We start from the raw sequence: 15,365 nt of genomic DNA, 5'->3' as shown, positions 1-15,365 counted from the left end.
TTTAACGGTAGCTCTAAGTGGGATTGGATGGTGTGCATGTGTTTTGAGGGGGGGTAAGAGGGTTGTGAAAGACTTACTGTACCTTTTAAAACCATGTTACATTCATATACAGTACCTTGAAAAAGTATTCATACCCCTTGAAATGTTGTCATGTTGCAACCAGAAACGTAAATGTATTTTATTGGGATTTTATGTGATAGACCAACACAAAGTGGCACATAATTATGAAGTGGAAGGAAAATTGTAAATGGTTTTCAAAAATGTTGACAAATAAACAGGAAAAGTGTGGGGTGCATTTGTATAAAGCCCCCTTTACTCTGATACCCCTTATAAAAATATAGTGGAACCGATTGCCTTCAGAAGTCACCTAATTATTAAATAGTGTGTAAATAAATATCAGTATAAATATAGCTGTTCTGTGAAGCCCTCAGAGATTTGTTAACCTTAGTGAACAAACAGCATCATGACGGCCAAGTAACACAACAGACAGGTCAGGGATAAAGTTTTGGAGAAGTTTAAAGCAGGGTTAGGTTATAAACAAATATCCCAAGCTGTGAACATCTCACAGAGCACTGTTCAATCCATCATCTGAAAATGGAAAGAGTATGGCACAACTGCAAACCTACCAAGACCTTGCCTGGCCTGTCAGTTAAGGTGCCTGAATCAGAGAAGCAGCCAAGAGGCTCATGGTAACTCTGGAGAAGCTGCAGAGATCCACAGCTCAGGTGGGAGATTCTGTCCACAGGAAAACTATTAGTTGTGCAGTCCACAAATCTAGCCTTTATGGAAGAGCGGCAAGAAGAAAGCCATTGTTAAAAGAAAGCCATAAGAAGTCCAGTCTGCAAATTTTGATAAGTCGTGTGGGGCACACAGCAAACATTTGGAAGAAGGTGCTCTGGTAAGATGAGACCAAAATTGCAAGTTTTGGCCTAAAAGCAAAACGCTATATGTGGCGGAAAACTAACACTGCACATCTCCCTGAACACACCATCCCCAACGTGAAACATGGTGGTGGCAGCATCATGTTGTGGGGATGCTTTTCTGCAGCAGGGACAGGGAAGCTGGTCAGAGTTGATGGGAAGATGGATAGAGCAAAGTGCTGGGCAATCTTAGAAGAAAACCAGTTAAGAGTCTGAAAAAGACTTGAGACTTGGGTGGAGGTTCACCTTCCAGCAGGACAACTACCCTAAACTTATAACCAGAGCTACAATGGAATGGTTTAGATCAAAGCATATTCATGTGTTAGAATGGCCCAGTCAAAGTCCAGACCTAAATCTAATTTAGAATCTGTGACAAGACTTGAAAATTGCTGTTCACAGACACTCTCCATTAAATCTGACAGTGCTTGAGCTATTTTGCAAAGAAGAATGAGCAACAATGTCAACTCTAGATGTGCAAAGCTGTTAGAGGCATCCCCAAATAGATTCGCAGCTGTATTTACAGAGAAAGGTAATTCTACAAAGTATTGACTCAGGGGGGCTGAATACAAATGCACGCCACACTTTTTTTTACATATTTAACATTTTCCTTCCAATTCACAATTACTGTATCTGCCACTTTGTGTTGGTCTATCACATAAAATCCCAATAAAATTCATTTACGTTTTTGGTTGTAACATGACAAACCAAGGAAAATTTCACGTGTATAAATACTTATTCAAGGCCCTGTATATGCTGCAACATGAACAATAGTCCCAAGCGGACCCCCTCTCCCACTCACTGCCAAAACGACCCTCTCTGCAGCAGCTGTCAGATTTGAACACCACAACACAGTGCATAGCTGTGCCTGCTCAGCCCCATCATTCATTCAGAGAAATCTGTGAACAAATACACCACAAGTCCAGTCTGTCACAGCAGAAGTTCTCAATGGAATACAGGTGTAGTGACTGTTGCACTTGTAGTCCACTGACACTTCCCCCAGTGTTCTCGGTGCAAGAATAGAGCTGGAAGACTAGTCTGCAGGAGCCTATGAATTGCTCCCACAATCCAGTGACTTCAGTTACAATGCTTTGCAAGCTTATTAGCTATTTTTTTCTGAAAATATGGGTGCATTTATTATTTTTTTGCAAAAGGTGGACTTAGCCTTCAAACCAGGCTTGTGTGTCTGTGGTTTCAGTTGAAGAGACTTGTGACTTCTGCACTCTGTATCTCCAAACATACAAGGCTGGTTTGGGAAAGGTGTTTTCCTTGTGTGTTTCCTGCAACGCAGGTGAACTGCTCTGTATGTGGTTGCCTATGTATTGTTACAGTACACTAGAGACCCAAGTGCATTGGGCTGCATTGTATAACATAGGCTCAACGCAGGCGCAAGGCAAAAACAAGCCAAAATCCATTGTTTCCAATAGGCTCCGTTCTCTGTTCTGTGTTTGTGCCGGGTGAAAATATAACATGCAGAAAAATAATGTATTTGACATCTGCAAGACATAAAAACCCTGCACATCAATGCATTAACACTATGCAATGGGGTTGACTTACTAAAACTGGAGAATGCAAAATTTGGTGCAGATGTGCATAGTAGCCAATCAGCTTCTAACTTCAGCTTGTTCAATTAAGCTTTGACAGTCTGGAAGCTGATTGGTTTCTATGCAGAGCTACACCAGTTTTTGAACTCTCCAGTTTTAGTAAATCAACCTCATAGTTTAAAAAAGGATGTCAATGCACATCAAGTGCAATTAGCATGTGTCAACATAACAGAAATGGTGTGAATCCAGCCTAAATGTTATCCTGAAATTATACTGGGGTTGTAGATTGTGGTAGTTGGTCACATTCAACTGAACTTGTTCTGTAAGGCTTAACATTACAAAATGAGTCCAGATAAATGTAACGTACTACTTCTAATGATAACATGATGTGGATAAATAAAAAAAATCACATTCACACTGGGGTTATGTTATGAAGCGTAGCTTAGTTATTTTAAGCAGTAGAGGGAATACATTTTTATGTTACTAGACAATAGTAATCTTTTATCTTATGTATTTTATCATATTCTATTATTATATTTTATAGGGTCCACTGAAGTGCTTCCTGGAGGCACTGGGGAAGCTTCAAAGGAAGTTCCATGCTAAAGATGCAAGGCTTAAATGCCCTATAAGGACCTACCTTGTGACAGCTAGGAGTGCTGCCAGCTCTGGGGCGAGAGCCTTGAAGACCTTACGTGCCTGGGGCTTGGAGATAGATGAAGCCCTTTTCCTTGCAGGGGCCCCAAAGGGACCCATCTTGGACAAAATACGACCTCATCTTTTCTTTGATGACCAAATGTTTCACATAGAAGGTGCACATGAGTTAGGTACTATTGCAGCCCATGTCCCTTACGGGATTGGCCAGAAGTACCACAAATCAACCAAAAAGGAAGAGCCTAAAAAAGAAGAGCCTATTAAGGAGGAGTCGAATAAGGAGGAGTCTAAAAAAGAGGGGCCTAAAAAAGAGGAGCCTAAAAAAGAGGAGCCTAAAAAGGAACATGGAAAGAAATCGAATTAATGGTGTTAGTATTGTTAAGCAGATTTAGCTCTTGCTGATATGGTATATTTTTTACAAATATTTTAAAGCACATTCCTTAATCCCTCAAATGTCTGAGATCATTCTTGTCACCTATATCTATGGGCTAATTTCAGGAGGTTCACTTAGAGTAAAATTTGTTTCACTTAAGCCCCATACACACTGCTGAGTCTGCTGAGTTTTTCCTTCAGATTTACCAAAACCATATAGTACAAGGGCCTGCCTGATTGCATACACATTGAAACTTCTAACGTTTGACCTCATATTATATGGTTTTGGTAAATCTGAAGGAAAAACTCATCAGAAAAACTGATAGTGTGTATGGGGCTTTAGATACAGCAGGAGGCAATTCAGTGATTTGCAGCCATTACGGCACTAATCTCCACAGCAGAGCTAAAGGTTGTTGGCGATCTGAGATCTGCCCTGCTGTTCTGGTTGTTAAACCCCATACACACTATCAGATTTTCTGCAGATTTTTGTCTTCAGATTTACCAAAACCATATAGTGCAAGGGCCTGCCTGATTGCATACAAATTGAAACTCCTAAGGTTTGACCTCATATTATATGGTTTTGGTAAATCTGAAGGAAAAAAACAGCAGAAAATCTGATATTGTGTGTGCTTCAGGTGGAAGTTAATGAGCTGAGATTTTGTAAATCACTAAACTGTATTACTTTATGAATAAGAGGAAAGAGTTTAACACTTTCATAGTGGACTTTACTTGATTTTTAGATTGTAAGCTCTAACGAGCAGGGCCCTCTGATTCCTCTTGTACCAAATTGTAATGTAACTGTAATGTCTGCCCTCATGTTGTAAAGCGCTGAGCAAACTGTTGGCGCTATATAAAACCTGTATAATAATAATAATAATAACAATGGCGAGCAGTGGTGTGCAGTAACCTTCTAGGGCCGACTCTAGGTCACCTACCCAAACTGACTGCTCTATGTTTTGTTTTTTTAAGTTTAGGCGAAGCAAGCGTTGTGACCGCATCATAAGCAGACACCTATGGCCATAGTCACACTAATTGCAAAGGCAATGTGGCTGGGTCTTCCCTAGGCTGGCAGTCATCCTCTATGACCCAGGCTAGAGTGGGCCACGCTCGCTTAATTTTCAATAGCATTCATCCTGATGCTTGTTGTGGGAATATTGAAGATGTCTACTGTACAGCGCAAGAGAAGGATTAGTCTAAGTTTTTGTTCATTGTTAGTTGCAAAATCCTCAAGCTGGATTATTATTTGTACAGTTATCCTTTATAGCTGGAAAACATCAAGATTAGTATTTGAGCTTGAGACTAAGTTGACTTGTTGGTAGTAATGAGAATGGTCATTTTGGATGTCCATACGTTGTCTCCTTAGGCTGCCCAAAACTGATTGATTGGATACTAAGGTTTTCTGCATTCCATTGCTCTTTCACCATCAATTATACATTCTCTGCAACCCTGGGGGGGGGGGGGGGGGCAAACATTATGGTATTAGAAATATCCGGCCTACCAAATCACTAAAATCTGGCCACACCAGTGAATTTATAGGCTGTTAAAAAATGTTTCTCTGCACTGTGAGCTTTATGAACATTATACAAGTTCATAAGCTAAGTGTCAGCCCATACAATATGACTTGGTGATGGAGGGATGTGTTCAATCGCCTCCAGACCCTTTTTCTGTCTTTCTGCTGTGGCATTCCGCAGTGACTGCTGGATTCATTTTTTAAAGATCTCTTCATTGTGGTCCTAGTATGTGGATGCAGCTAGGCACACAGTTGCAGATAAACTGCCACTAAAGCTGCAGATATATTCTACAACCTGTTGGGTGAGTCCACATTCTAACAATTCCAAAACACTGCATATCATTTTGAGTGGAGTGATTGTTTACTGATGGATGTATTAGAACTATTGACTTTTGATTTTCAGATAATTTTAGCATAACTTACTGTATTTTTGTCATTATGTGTGACTTTTGTGTTTGTCATAAACTCTGATATGTTTTCTATAAGCACTGAAACAGGGATGTACCAAATTCACATAGATTGCTTGTGAAAGTTAATCAAAGTGCATCTGCAACCATAACATAGGAAGAGGCAATTATTTGCTTAGTTTAACCTAGTCTACTAGGAAGTAATGACAATGTAACTCAGGACTAACGGTTTCTAAAACAAGAACTGTCTTTGTTGCCCAAAGCAACTCATAGGAATGTCCATTCTATTCTTCATATTATTAAATACTGCTGCTATTTTACGCGAAACTCAAGGCACTAGAGCAGGGGTCCCCAAACTTTCTAAACAAGGGGCCAGTTTACTGTCCTTCAGGCTTTAGGGGGGACAGACTGTGGCCATTGGGAGTAGAAAAAGTCTGGAAGTCAGTGGGGAAAAAAAACAATGCACCCATCTTTGGTATCATGTGGTAGGAATTGTGCCCTATTGTTGGTGTCATTGGGAGCAATCGTGTGGAGTCATTGGGGTGGGGATGTTATGCTCCATTGTTGGTTTCAGTGGATAAAATAGTGCCCGAGGGCTGGATAAAATCAAGTGAAGGGCTTGAGAAACATAGGATGTTAACTATTTTGCCTACCATTCTTTGTATCTACCCCCCTCCTTACAGTAATTGTCCTTTGTTTCGTGGAACTGGGTGTTCACCAATCTTCCTACTGTTCCTACCAATGCCTATGCAGCACCTAGTCAGCAAATCAGTGGTCAATGAAAAACCCTTGATCGTCTTGGACTATAGAGGATTTTGTTACCATGCACGTTATGTTGGCAGACTTGGAGAGGTGCACACTTGCCCAGTAACACTACTAAGTCTTCATTGACAGCTGTGTTTCCGAGGAGTGCTGAGATATTGTGTTGTGCCACCCAAGCAAATGCCTCCAGTTTTCCTAGAATATGGGGCCACTGAACTGAGAAATGACCTAGAGCTGCGCTGACTGTGACTAAAAGGTTATGAAGCTATCTTTCTCTCCCCCTCGGCCATGCAATGTACTGTAAATTCAAAGTTCACATGACCCAAGGGTATTGAATGAAATTCTTTTCAGCATTACTGGAATTCAGCTTCAATTGTAACTAACATGAAGTTTTTGCTCCATGTCTTTTTAATTCACCAACTATCCTCATTACTCATTTTTATCTTGACACAAATTCCGGTTGCCTTTTGGGTTAATTTTTAGATTTCTGTTTTTATTCAAGTTCTTTTTTGACTGCTTTTATACTACTTTTTATTGCTGGATACTCTTTTTTACAAAGGATTAAAAAATATAGTATATTTGTATTTCTAGGTGAAATTAGTCTTTAATAGTGCAGGATTAGGCGTTATTACTAAAATGTTTTTCCTTTGTGTGTTTGCATGTTATTATTATTACTTAGAGTTTTAATATATGGAGCAGTTCTCCGCTGTCCTTCTGCGCAACTGGAAATTGCTGCAACTCCCCCAAGTCAATGGGAATTTACAGACTAGGGTTAATAGAAATGAAAGCTGAACTCCAGGCAGATATACAAGACACAGATTAATACATATTTCTTTTTTTTTTTTCATTTAGAAGTCAACTTAGCATCTTGCAGTCTCTGTACAGTAGAGCTCAAAATGAGTGAAGGAGAAGCATCCCAAGGAGTCAATCAGTTGTGATGCAGTGCAGGGAGAATGCTAGTAGGATGATAGAGCAGAATTACAGAGAAACCAAGCAGCCCATCCGTGTGCTGCTTTTCATTTCACTGTCCAGTTATAGACAGCTGACCTGTGTTACTGAACTGCAACAGAGTAAAATCAAATTCTGTCCTGTCAAACAAGGATTTGTGATGTAGCAGGCCTGTGTAAATCTTAGGACTGTATGGATAGAAATGCACATCTTTTGGCATGTAAAAAAGCTCCCATATATTCACGTCATCTCTGTATTTAGTGGTTTGCCCAGATTATAGCTTTAAGAGTTTTTACTTTGCCCCAATTTCTGTAAAAATCTGGACATTTTACTAATTCAGTGGAATTCATTGGAGTCCATGGGAAGGCACAACATTTTTGTGGGGTGGTAACTCATTCACGACCAGAGTAATTTTTAGCTTAGATGCAGAGAAGTTTAGCAGCGTCAGTATGCATCAATTAACGATTATGATTAATGATAGTAAATCTTTCACAAATTTTCAGTTTGATATTGATTTGGAGTAGACACAGTTGTGCATTCCTAGTTCTGTGTGGTTAATTGCACACTGCAGTCACTAACGGGTTAGAAATACAGGCAACAAATAGCTCCAGAGGGTTAGAAAACTCTACTATTTTGGACTTGCTCATGTGCCAAAAAACAGCCATTCGCGATCACATAATCTCTGTTCTCAACTGAACAAGGGGCCTGGACAGAAGGGGGTGGAGAAGCAGCAGTACACTGAACTTCCCAGTGAATGGCTGTGAAGGGGGGAAGGTGTGTCAGCACAAGTCTGATCACTGGAGGACAGGCATGTTGTTCTCTCAGCACAGTCATAAAACTGACCACGCTGGCATAGATGTGCTCTCATACATAATGGGGTCAGTTTGAAATAGGAGAGCAGGGGGACTGGCAGGAACACCAGGGATTTAACACAAAGGAAGCAATACAAAGAAATTAGAATACGTTTTAACACAAGTACATGGCAAAACGGACACATATCAGAAATAGGAAATGTTGGGGTGACAAATTTACTGTTAAGGGCTGAAACATGCTTTTGGGATGTAAGGCCTTTTGGTAATGTTTGTTAGCACATGCTACATAAGTTAGAAGGTTGTAGTGCCATTCCTTTTGAATGTCACCCCAATACAGCGCTGATACACTGCCTTACATTGTGGTGCACTAAAACAGAAAAGTTTAAATGTGCCCTAAAAGTGGATGGAAGAGACTACAGTATAGCACTGCAGCAATTAGTAATGCCTTTGCCAGTTTCTCTTGCTCTGAAAATCAACGCTATTCACTTTCTCTGCCTGTCTGTTCAGCCTGTGTAAAGAAGTACTTGGGAAATGTTTCCATCCATGTGAGTTGGAAAACCTCCAAAGCTTCTCTCTGCTCAGGCAAACCAGACAGCTTCAAGCAATAACCATAAGCATGGGAATTTCTGAAAGATAGTCGTGCGCATTACTTAGATTTTTCTTTGGGATATTCACTCTCTATTTCTTGCCACCCATCAGCAACAATTGAACTTTAAAGACCAACTTCAGGTGAAACTTTCTTTTTTTTGTTTTGGATAGAGCATCTGTTCGATTTTCATTGCTGGTGACTATTAGGCCTCATGCACACTGGACGTTTTTTTACATTTTTACAGCAGCTGTTTTTTGCTGTAGACATTTTTTTCTACGGTCATTAAACTCTCCATCATGTTATCCTATGTGTCTATGCACACATAGACTGTTATCAGCAGTTTTGGGCAGTGGCGTTTTTCAGTAATAAAAAAACCCCAAAACTAGTGGGTTCTGAGAGACGTTTTTTAGCTGTAAAAATGCTCTAACACTGATAAACGTTCAAAATATGTTTGTCACCGGCGTTTAACATTTTTGATCCATTGAAAAAAAAAATATTATTTTTTCTTAAAAAAAAAAAAAAAAAAAGCTAAAAAACGCTAATGTGGAAAAACGCTAATAAACGCTAAAAACCACTATTGCAAAAACATTGAAAAACTCACTGCAAAGCTACTGACTTTTTTATTACATTATTTTAACATCCAGTGTGCACGAGGCCTTAGTCTATTTTTCCCAATGTGTTCATGCACATTATGGCATATAGATTCGTATTTTAGAGCAGCATGCATGGGCATAAAAAAAAGCTCCAAATCTGCAATTGGAGAGGATCTTTCTGGCATAATTTAAGCACATACATGCATAAATGCAAATAAATGTATTCTAGTGGCTTGAATAAATAAATATTTTAGCCAATAGAATGAAATTACGTAAAATAAGCTTCTAAATGCCATATACCTGTAAACACATATAAAACACGTTAATACAGCCCAAACCAAGCATTTTTACACTGGATTTTTATTTGATCTCCTGGAAGAAAGGTCCAGCATAGTTAGGAGTATTTTAATATGCTTGCATGTGTGAGGCCTAACTCTGTAGGAGATATTTTGCCTCACTTCCTGTTCCAATGACACCAGGTCCTGGTGTTACCCTTCAAAGAGACAGAGAACAAAAGTAAGGAAAAATGGGCTAGATTATTAAAAAGAAATATGGATCAGAATGAAAAATTGCCAGTAGGAACCATGTTTTAAGAGTAAAGTTCAAAAGAGCTGTTAAACCAGATTCCAGGAAGATGAATGAAGCTTGGGGACTGCTCTTAACTGATCTTAGTTCTAGCACAAAGTGGGTTCCCCCCAGAAAGCAGATCTCCACTAGAAAAATCAAATAGGATAAACAGAGTGCCAGTCATTCGTCCATATAAATGTTATTGTTGTTACAGTTCAAACCATGGGCAAAAGGTAGCAAATGTGTTTCAAGGGCTTATCCACCCCACTTTCATTAGGGCTTAAGAAATAAATGAGAGATTTATACAGTATTTTGTTACACATTCAGACACCTGCAATGGAACCCTAGGGTTCCTCCAGAGGATGCTTGAGGTTCCTTGAGCAATGGGCAATTTCCGTCTCTCAGATAAGTTGTCACTGACACCATTGGTCTTTTCGGCTATCTGTAAGGGGGTAATTCTTTCCAATGACCACAAGTGTAAGGATCATTCACCCCACTGACCATCACACTAATGTATGATGAGTTGTAGATATAGTAATTTTTAAAAGGGATTCCCCGACACCAAAAAGTTATTTCAGGGGTTTCTCTGTGTTGAAAAGGTTGAGAAAGGCTGGTCTACAGTATTGCATCAAGAGGATGATGGTGCAAGGCAGTCAAGATCACGGGACCTGTGCCTAATACTTCACACTGATGCAAAATATAGGTTATGTGAAATGTAATGCACTACAACCAGATGTGATGTGAAACACTTTTTCATTTATCTACAACCACCAATCACTTTATTGGGCCCACTGTGTTGTATGAAAGGCATTAAATATATAGTTTGTGCACAGCTATTGCACCATTTGTTTCACACTTTTTCCATCTTTATCCTGTTTTACACATTTGAGTGGTACTTTCAGTCTTCTCAGATTAGCTGGAGATCAATGTTCAAAAGTCATAACAACCAATCTGGATTGATTTTAAACTAAAAATGGCTGGTTTCTCTGGGCTTCTTTACATTGTCTTATAAAATAAGTCTATTTCAGTATTAATTGTTGGTTTATCATGTCTGGCGGGTCTGTGTCTATGGGCTTCTGTTTGTGTCAGAACTGCTTCTCTCCCCATTCAAGATAATGGAAATGAAAAAGCAGCTTGAAGCATTTTGATACAACTTGGAAGCAGATGAAGCGAACCTCTCAGTGAAATAATCTTTGATGCATCTAAAACTGATCTAAGATGCAAGCTGAATCCTCCGAAAGTAAGCTGTCTTTGCCCACTGACTCCAACCCTGCCAACACAGACCCTTAGATTAGTCACAAGTGATCATGTTTACAAGAGGCTGTTCCAAGCACCATGACCGTTTGATAATGTAATACTGCTTTTAAACTGTTCATTTGGTTTTCTATGCACAAATACAAAGGATGATGAAAGTATTTTTCTACACCAGTTGAACGTCTTCTGTATTTCCTTGCTTTAATAAAAAAATAAAAACAAAACTCAAAATGGTTGCTCTCATTGAATTGATCTTTTTTCTGCACTGGTTAAATTAGTTTGTTTTATTAGTTTCAACAAAAGGCAAATGGCCTCTATTACCATATTCATTTTATTCAGAGGCACCTGTTTGTGGGCACTGGGTCTATAGAATAATACTACACTAGCACTTTGGATCCTACAACAAAGCTACCATAGATCATGTCTTTTCTATGTTATGTATGTTTTTAAATAAAAGTGGATTTTTTTTCAGTAACTTTACCAGTCTAGATAAATAACTTCATAACATGTCACATTAAAGAGCACCATTTCAAAAAAAGTTCCACCTTTAGGCTGCATTCACACCTGAGCAGAGCAATTTCAGTTATTTTTATGTAAGTCTCTTTTGCATGACTATACATTGCTCTTTAGAAGTGTATTTCAAGCATTTTACATGTGTATTCAAGCATCAAGTGTTTGTGTTAGCCAATGGAAAGCACTAGAGGTAAATATGCCTGGAAAAAATGCTTGATTTAGACATTTTCAGGTTTGTGGGGTCTGTACATGTTGGAGCTACGGGCTTCCAACTGCAGGCATATGAGCATTTTAAATGTTGAGCATTTTGGAGCTTCAACCATCAAGCTAAAAAATACTCAGGTTTGAATGGGGCCTTGATCATAAAAAACAGTCCTTGAGTGCAGTTAACAATTATGTCTAAGCATGTACATATAGCACAAGCTCCAAACAGAATGTGAGAGTCTAAAATCCTTTACTGTTCATAAAATCATCAACAACTGATGTGTTTCATTGGCCAATTACACTTCCACTTCATCAGGACTCAAAACATTGACTATGCTTATGTAGCACTGACCCCCGAAGGAGCTGCTGGTTTTATTGGGCTTAGGTTACCTCCTTGTTTTCTTCTCCGTCTAGGGATTCCCGTGGTAGATGTCCCAAAGAAGGTGGAAACTGACACTGAATCTTCTTTTGGGTTATTTATTTGTAACAGAAACAGAGACTTTCAATAAAGGGTAGAGGGTTAGGCATAAGTTCAGGAACTTAGGTTGCAAAAACAAAGGAAGTCCTTATAGTAAATCCAGAGAATAAAGACCATTTCACAACTGGATTTAACAACCCCCGGATAGACCTCCTCTCACTAGGCCTAGCAGCCGGTAGGGTGTTTGACAAAGTCTCTGCCACAGGCTTGTGATGTACACTTGAGTGTTACTGAGGGACATAGATAAATTTAAAGAGCTATCATACGGTACCAGGTTCTCTCAGCCGATCCGGCGATACCGTATGAGTGTGGATCCAGGTTACATCCTTCAACTAAGGCTCCAGGCTCCTTCAGAGAAGCCAGCCTTGCGCACGGCCTTCTCCTGAAGAGTCCACCCCTGGGGCTCTTCAGTTGCTGGGCCTCTCCCTTCAGATGAGATGGCACCGGACCACCCTTGGATCAATAGGCCCCGAAATCCACTTGGGCCTGTCTCTGCAGTTGCGTTGCCTTAGGCCAGCCAGCCCCCGAGACTTGGAATGCATGGTTCTGCACCCCAGGCCAGGAGGGCCATGGGGCTGGGTCAGGAGGACCACCAGAATAGGACAGACAGGAAATCAAAAATGGAACCCCGAACCACGTGGCGTCGGTACCTTAAATACCACCTCCTAGAATGCACAGCAGGAGAACACTCCCACTGGGCTGGTTCCGAGAGAACAGTGGCATTCAATCCACCCAGCTAAACTGCACAGGATCGGCGGAAGTGACGTCAGCCTGAGAGAGAAGCACTTCCCGTTGTAGACATTCGGTGAAGAGAGGGAGAGAGAGAGAGGCTGGTCTGAGGTGGAGCAGGTGGGGGTGATTAGCGCCGCCCCTCCCGGGGACTTTGTGTCGGAGAGGAGACGGGTCCCGGCTAGTGAACCATTTGCCTTCCCGTTGAAATACATCCGAGTTTTGCCTCAAAGCGGAATTGGGTTTGGACGATTCAATCGTGATGCACATTTTGACCTGATCTTTGAATAAGCGCACCTTACTAGGGCATCTGGTAAGGAGCCATTTTTATTCCTTTGGTGGTGGTGCACTTCGTTTTGTTCCACGTCGATACACAATTCAGAGTTCTTGCACTTCTTTTATGGACACAAGATGGTTTTTGATGTATAGTGCAACGGCACTCAAATTTTGCTTCATTGTATTCCCACAAGGACTATTATAATGAGGACATATTAACCATTTATGCACGTTTTTAAATTTTTGTGTTTATTCTGAGCATTGTTATTATTGAAACTCACTGTTCATGCATTTATTAACACTATTTTAGTGTTTTTGTTATAGATTCATCACTATATGTGGTTTGTAAAGTATGACACATAATAGGTTTGATGTGTATGATATTTTCATGTAATATTGCACATGTTTATTCTTCACTTTATTAGGGGGAGATGTTCAAATCCTAATATGAGATATTAGGGACTGCGCAGTTTTTTCTTTTTTCTATTTTATACACATATATAATTCTTTGGTATATATTTGAACTGCAGCATCTATATAAAAATAATTTTTAGGTTTCATTTTTTCCTGTAGCGCAAATTTTGTCTCTTTTTTTCCTTCAGAGAAGCCAGCCTTGCGCACGGCCTTCTCCTGAAGAGTCCACCCCTGGGGCTCTTCAGTTGCTGGGCCTCTCCCTTCAGATGAGATGGCACCGGACCACCCTTGGATCAATAGGCCCCAAAATCCACTTGGGCCTGTCCCTGCAGTTGCGTTACCTTAGACCAGCCAGCCCCCGAGACTTGGAATGCATGGTTCTGCACCCCAGGCCAGGAGGGCCATGGGGCTGGGTCAGGAGGACCACCAGAACAGGACAGACAGGAAATCAAAAATGGAACCCCGAACCACGTGGCGTCGGTACCTTAAATACCACCCCCCAGAATGCACAGCAGGAGAACACTCCCACTGGGCTGGTTCCGAGAGAACAGTGGCATTCAATACACCCAGCTAAACTGCGTTTCTACTCTTGCCGGCGGTGACAGCGACACCTGCGGTCAAGGAGAACCCAGTGCAACCCAGCTGGACTGGTACTGAAAACAGAAATTTTGAGAAATAGCCCTGAAACCCAACTGTGGTTTCAGGCAAATTAACTTTAGAAAAAAACATAGCGCCTGCTCGTCAGGAGCCAGCGCTACACTTAGACGGACTCAGATAAGCAGATACTAGATTGTAGTTTGTAGTTTTTGCTTGGAAAGATTTCAAAGCATAATATTATGTTATATCAGTGTTAACAATTGCAGCAAGATTTTGCTGCAAATAGCATAATTAGTCTCTATAAAATCTATAAAAATCGGTGAAAAAATGTTACCTCCGGTTCTCAAGTGATGTAAAACCATGAACTTTTCTTATCGGAGCCCTTTTGGTCTGTTAAATATACCATTTAAAGTGTATTGTTATATCGCAAAAATTACTTGTCAGTCCTGACAGAAATCCAGTGAGCTTGACAGTTCCTGTGTACCCTGCAGTGTAATCAACCATGCTTCGTTAATCTTAGTACACAACATCTCCACTCACTAGTATAGCTTAAGGGGTCACAATGGCAACCCTGCCCATGCTCCATTGACTACAAAGACATTTTGAGAAATAATGCTTTGAGCATGGATTCTCTCCACCAGTTCTATTACACACAATTTACGATACACTTTACTCTTTAACATGAAGGTAAGCTACTAGATACTACGCAAGGCCTTGCACGCCTGTGGTTCAGGATCAGTTTCTAAGAGGGTACCATTACACAACAGGCCCTAATATAGAGACCCTGCTATTTAGAAGGGCAAACCATGCAGCCACCACTCTAACTCCTTCGACAAAACCTCCATTACCAGCCACCACTGCCTCCTCTCCCAAACTGGTTGCTCCTCCTTCATTTGCTTGTCACTCTTCACAACCCAGAAAGGTAAGGAGAACGTTTGCATTTTGTTCCTTGTTCCCATTTATTGTAGGAGCACCCATTCACTCTCTCTTTTCAGTAAATCAGACCAGTTGCTGTAGTACATCAGAACTTACTTTGATTAAATAATAGGGCATAGAAGTAAATTTTACTTGTCATCTCTACATTACAGTTCTCCATTGGTTACATCAGCAAGGCATAGGTCATCCGTCAGAATAATACAATTTCTTTCTTTACCAAAAATATGTAGAAGAATACGTAACGGCCTAAACTGAGGGAAAAAAATATTTTTTATATATATTTTTGGGGGAT

General features: G+C 40.3%; 1 protein-coding gene across 1 annotated transcript in view; it reads left to right on the top strand.

Moving 5' to 3' along the window:
* The window catches only part of NT5C1B (5'-nucleotidase, cytosolic IB), a 91,058-nt gene extending 79,901 nt beyond the window's left edge, over positions 1–11,157 (top strand). Inside the window, exon 7 of the mRNA XM_077488823.1 lies at positions 3,006–11,157. Within this exon, the coding sequence (XP_077344949.1) occupies positions 3,006–3,476 (471 nt within the window). The 3' untranslated portion in view covers positions 3,477–11,157. The remainder of the gene's footprint in view (positions 1–3,005) is intronic.
* Positions 11,158–15,365: the final 4,208 nt, after the last annotated feature.

This window comes from Lithobates pipiens, unplaced genomic scaffold (genome assembly GCF_037356315.1).
Source record: "Lithobates pipiens isolate NorthernLeopardFrog02 unplaced genomic scaffold, aLitPip1_a1.2 Scaffold_18, whole genome shotgun sequence".
Taxonomy (NCBI): Eukaryota; Metazoa; Chordata; class Amphibia; order Anura; family Ranidae; genus Lithobates; species Lithobates pipiens.
Note: the sequence above shows the minus strand (reverse complement) of the source record. Positions and strands in the feature narration are given on the sequence as shown.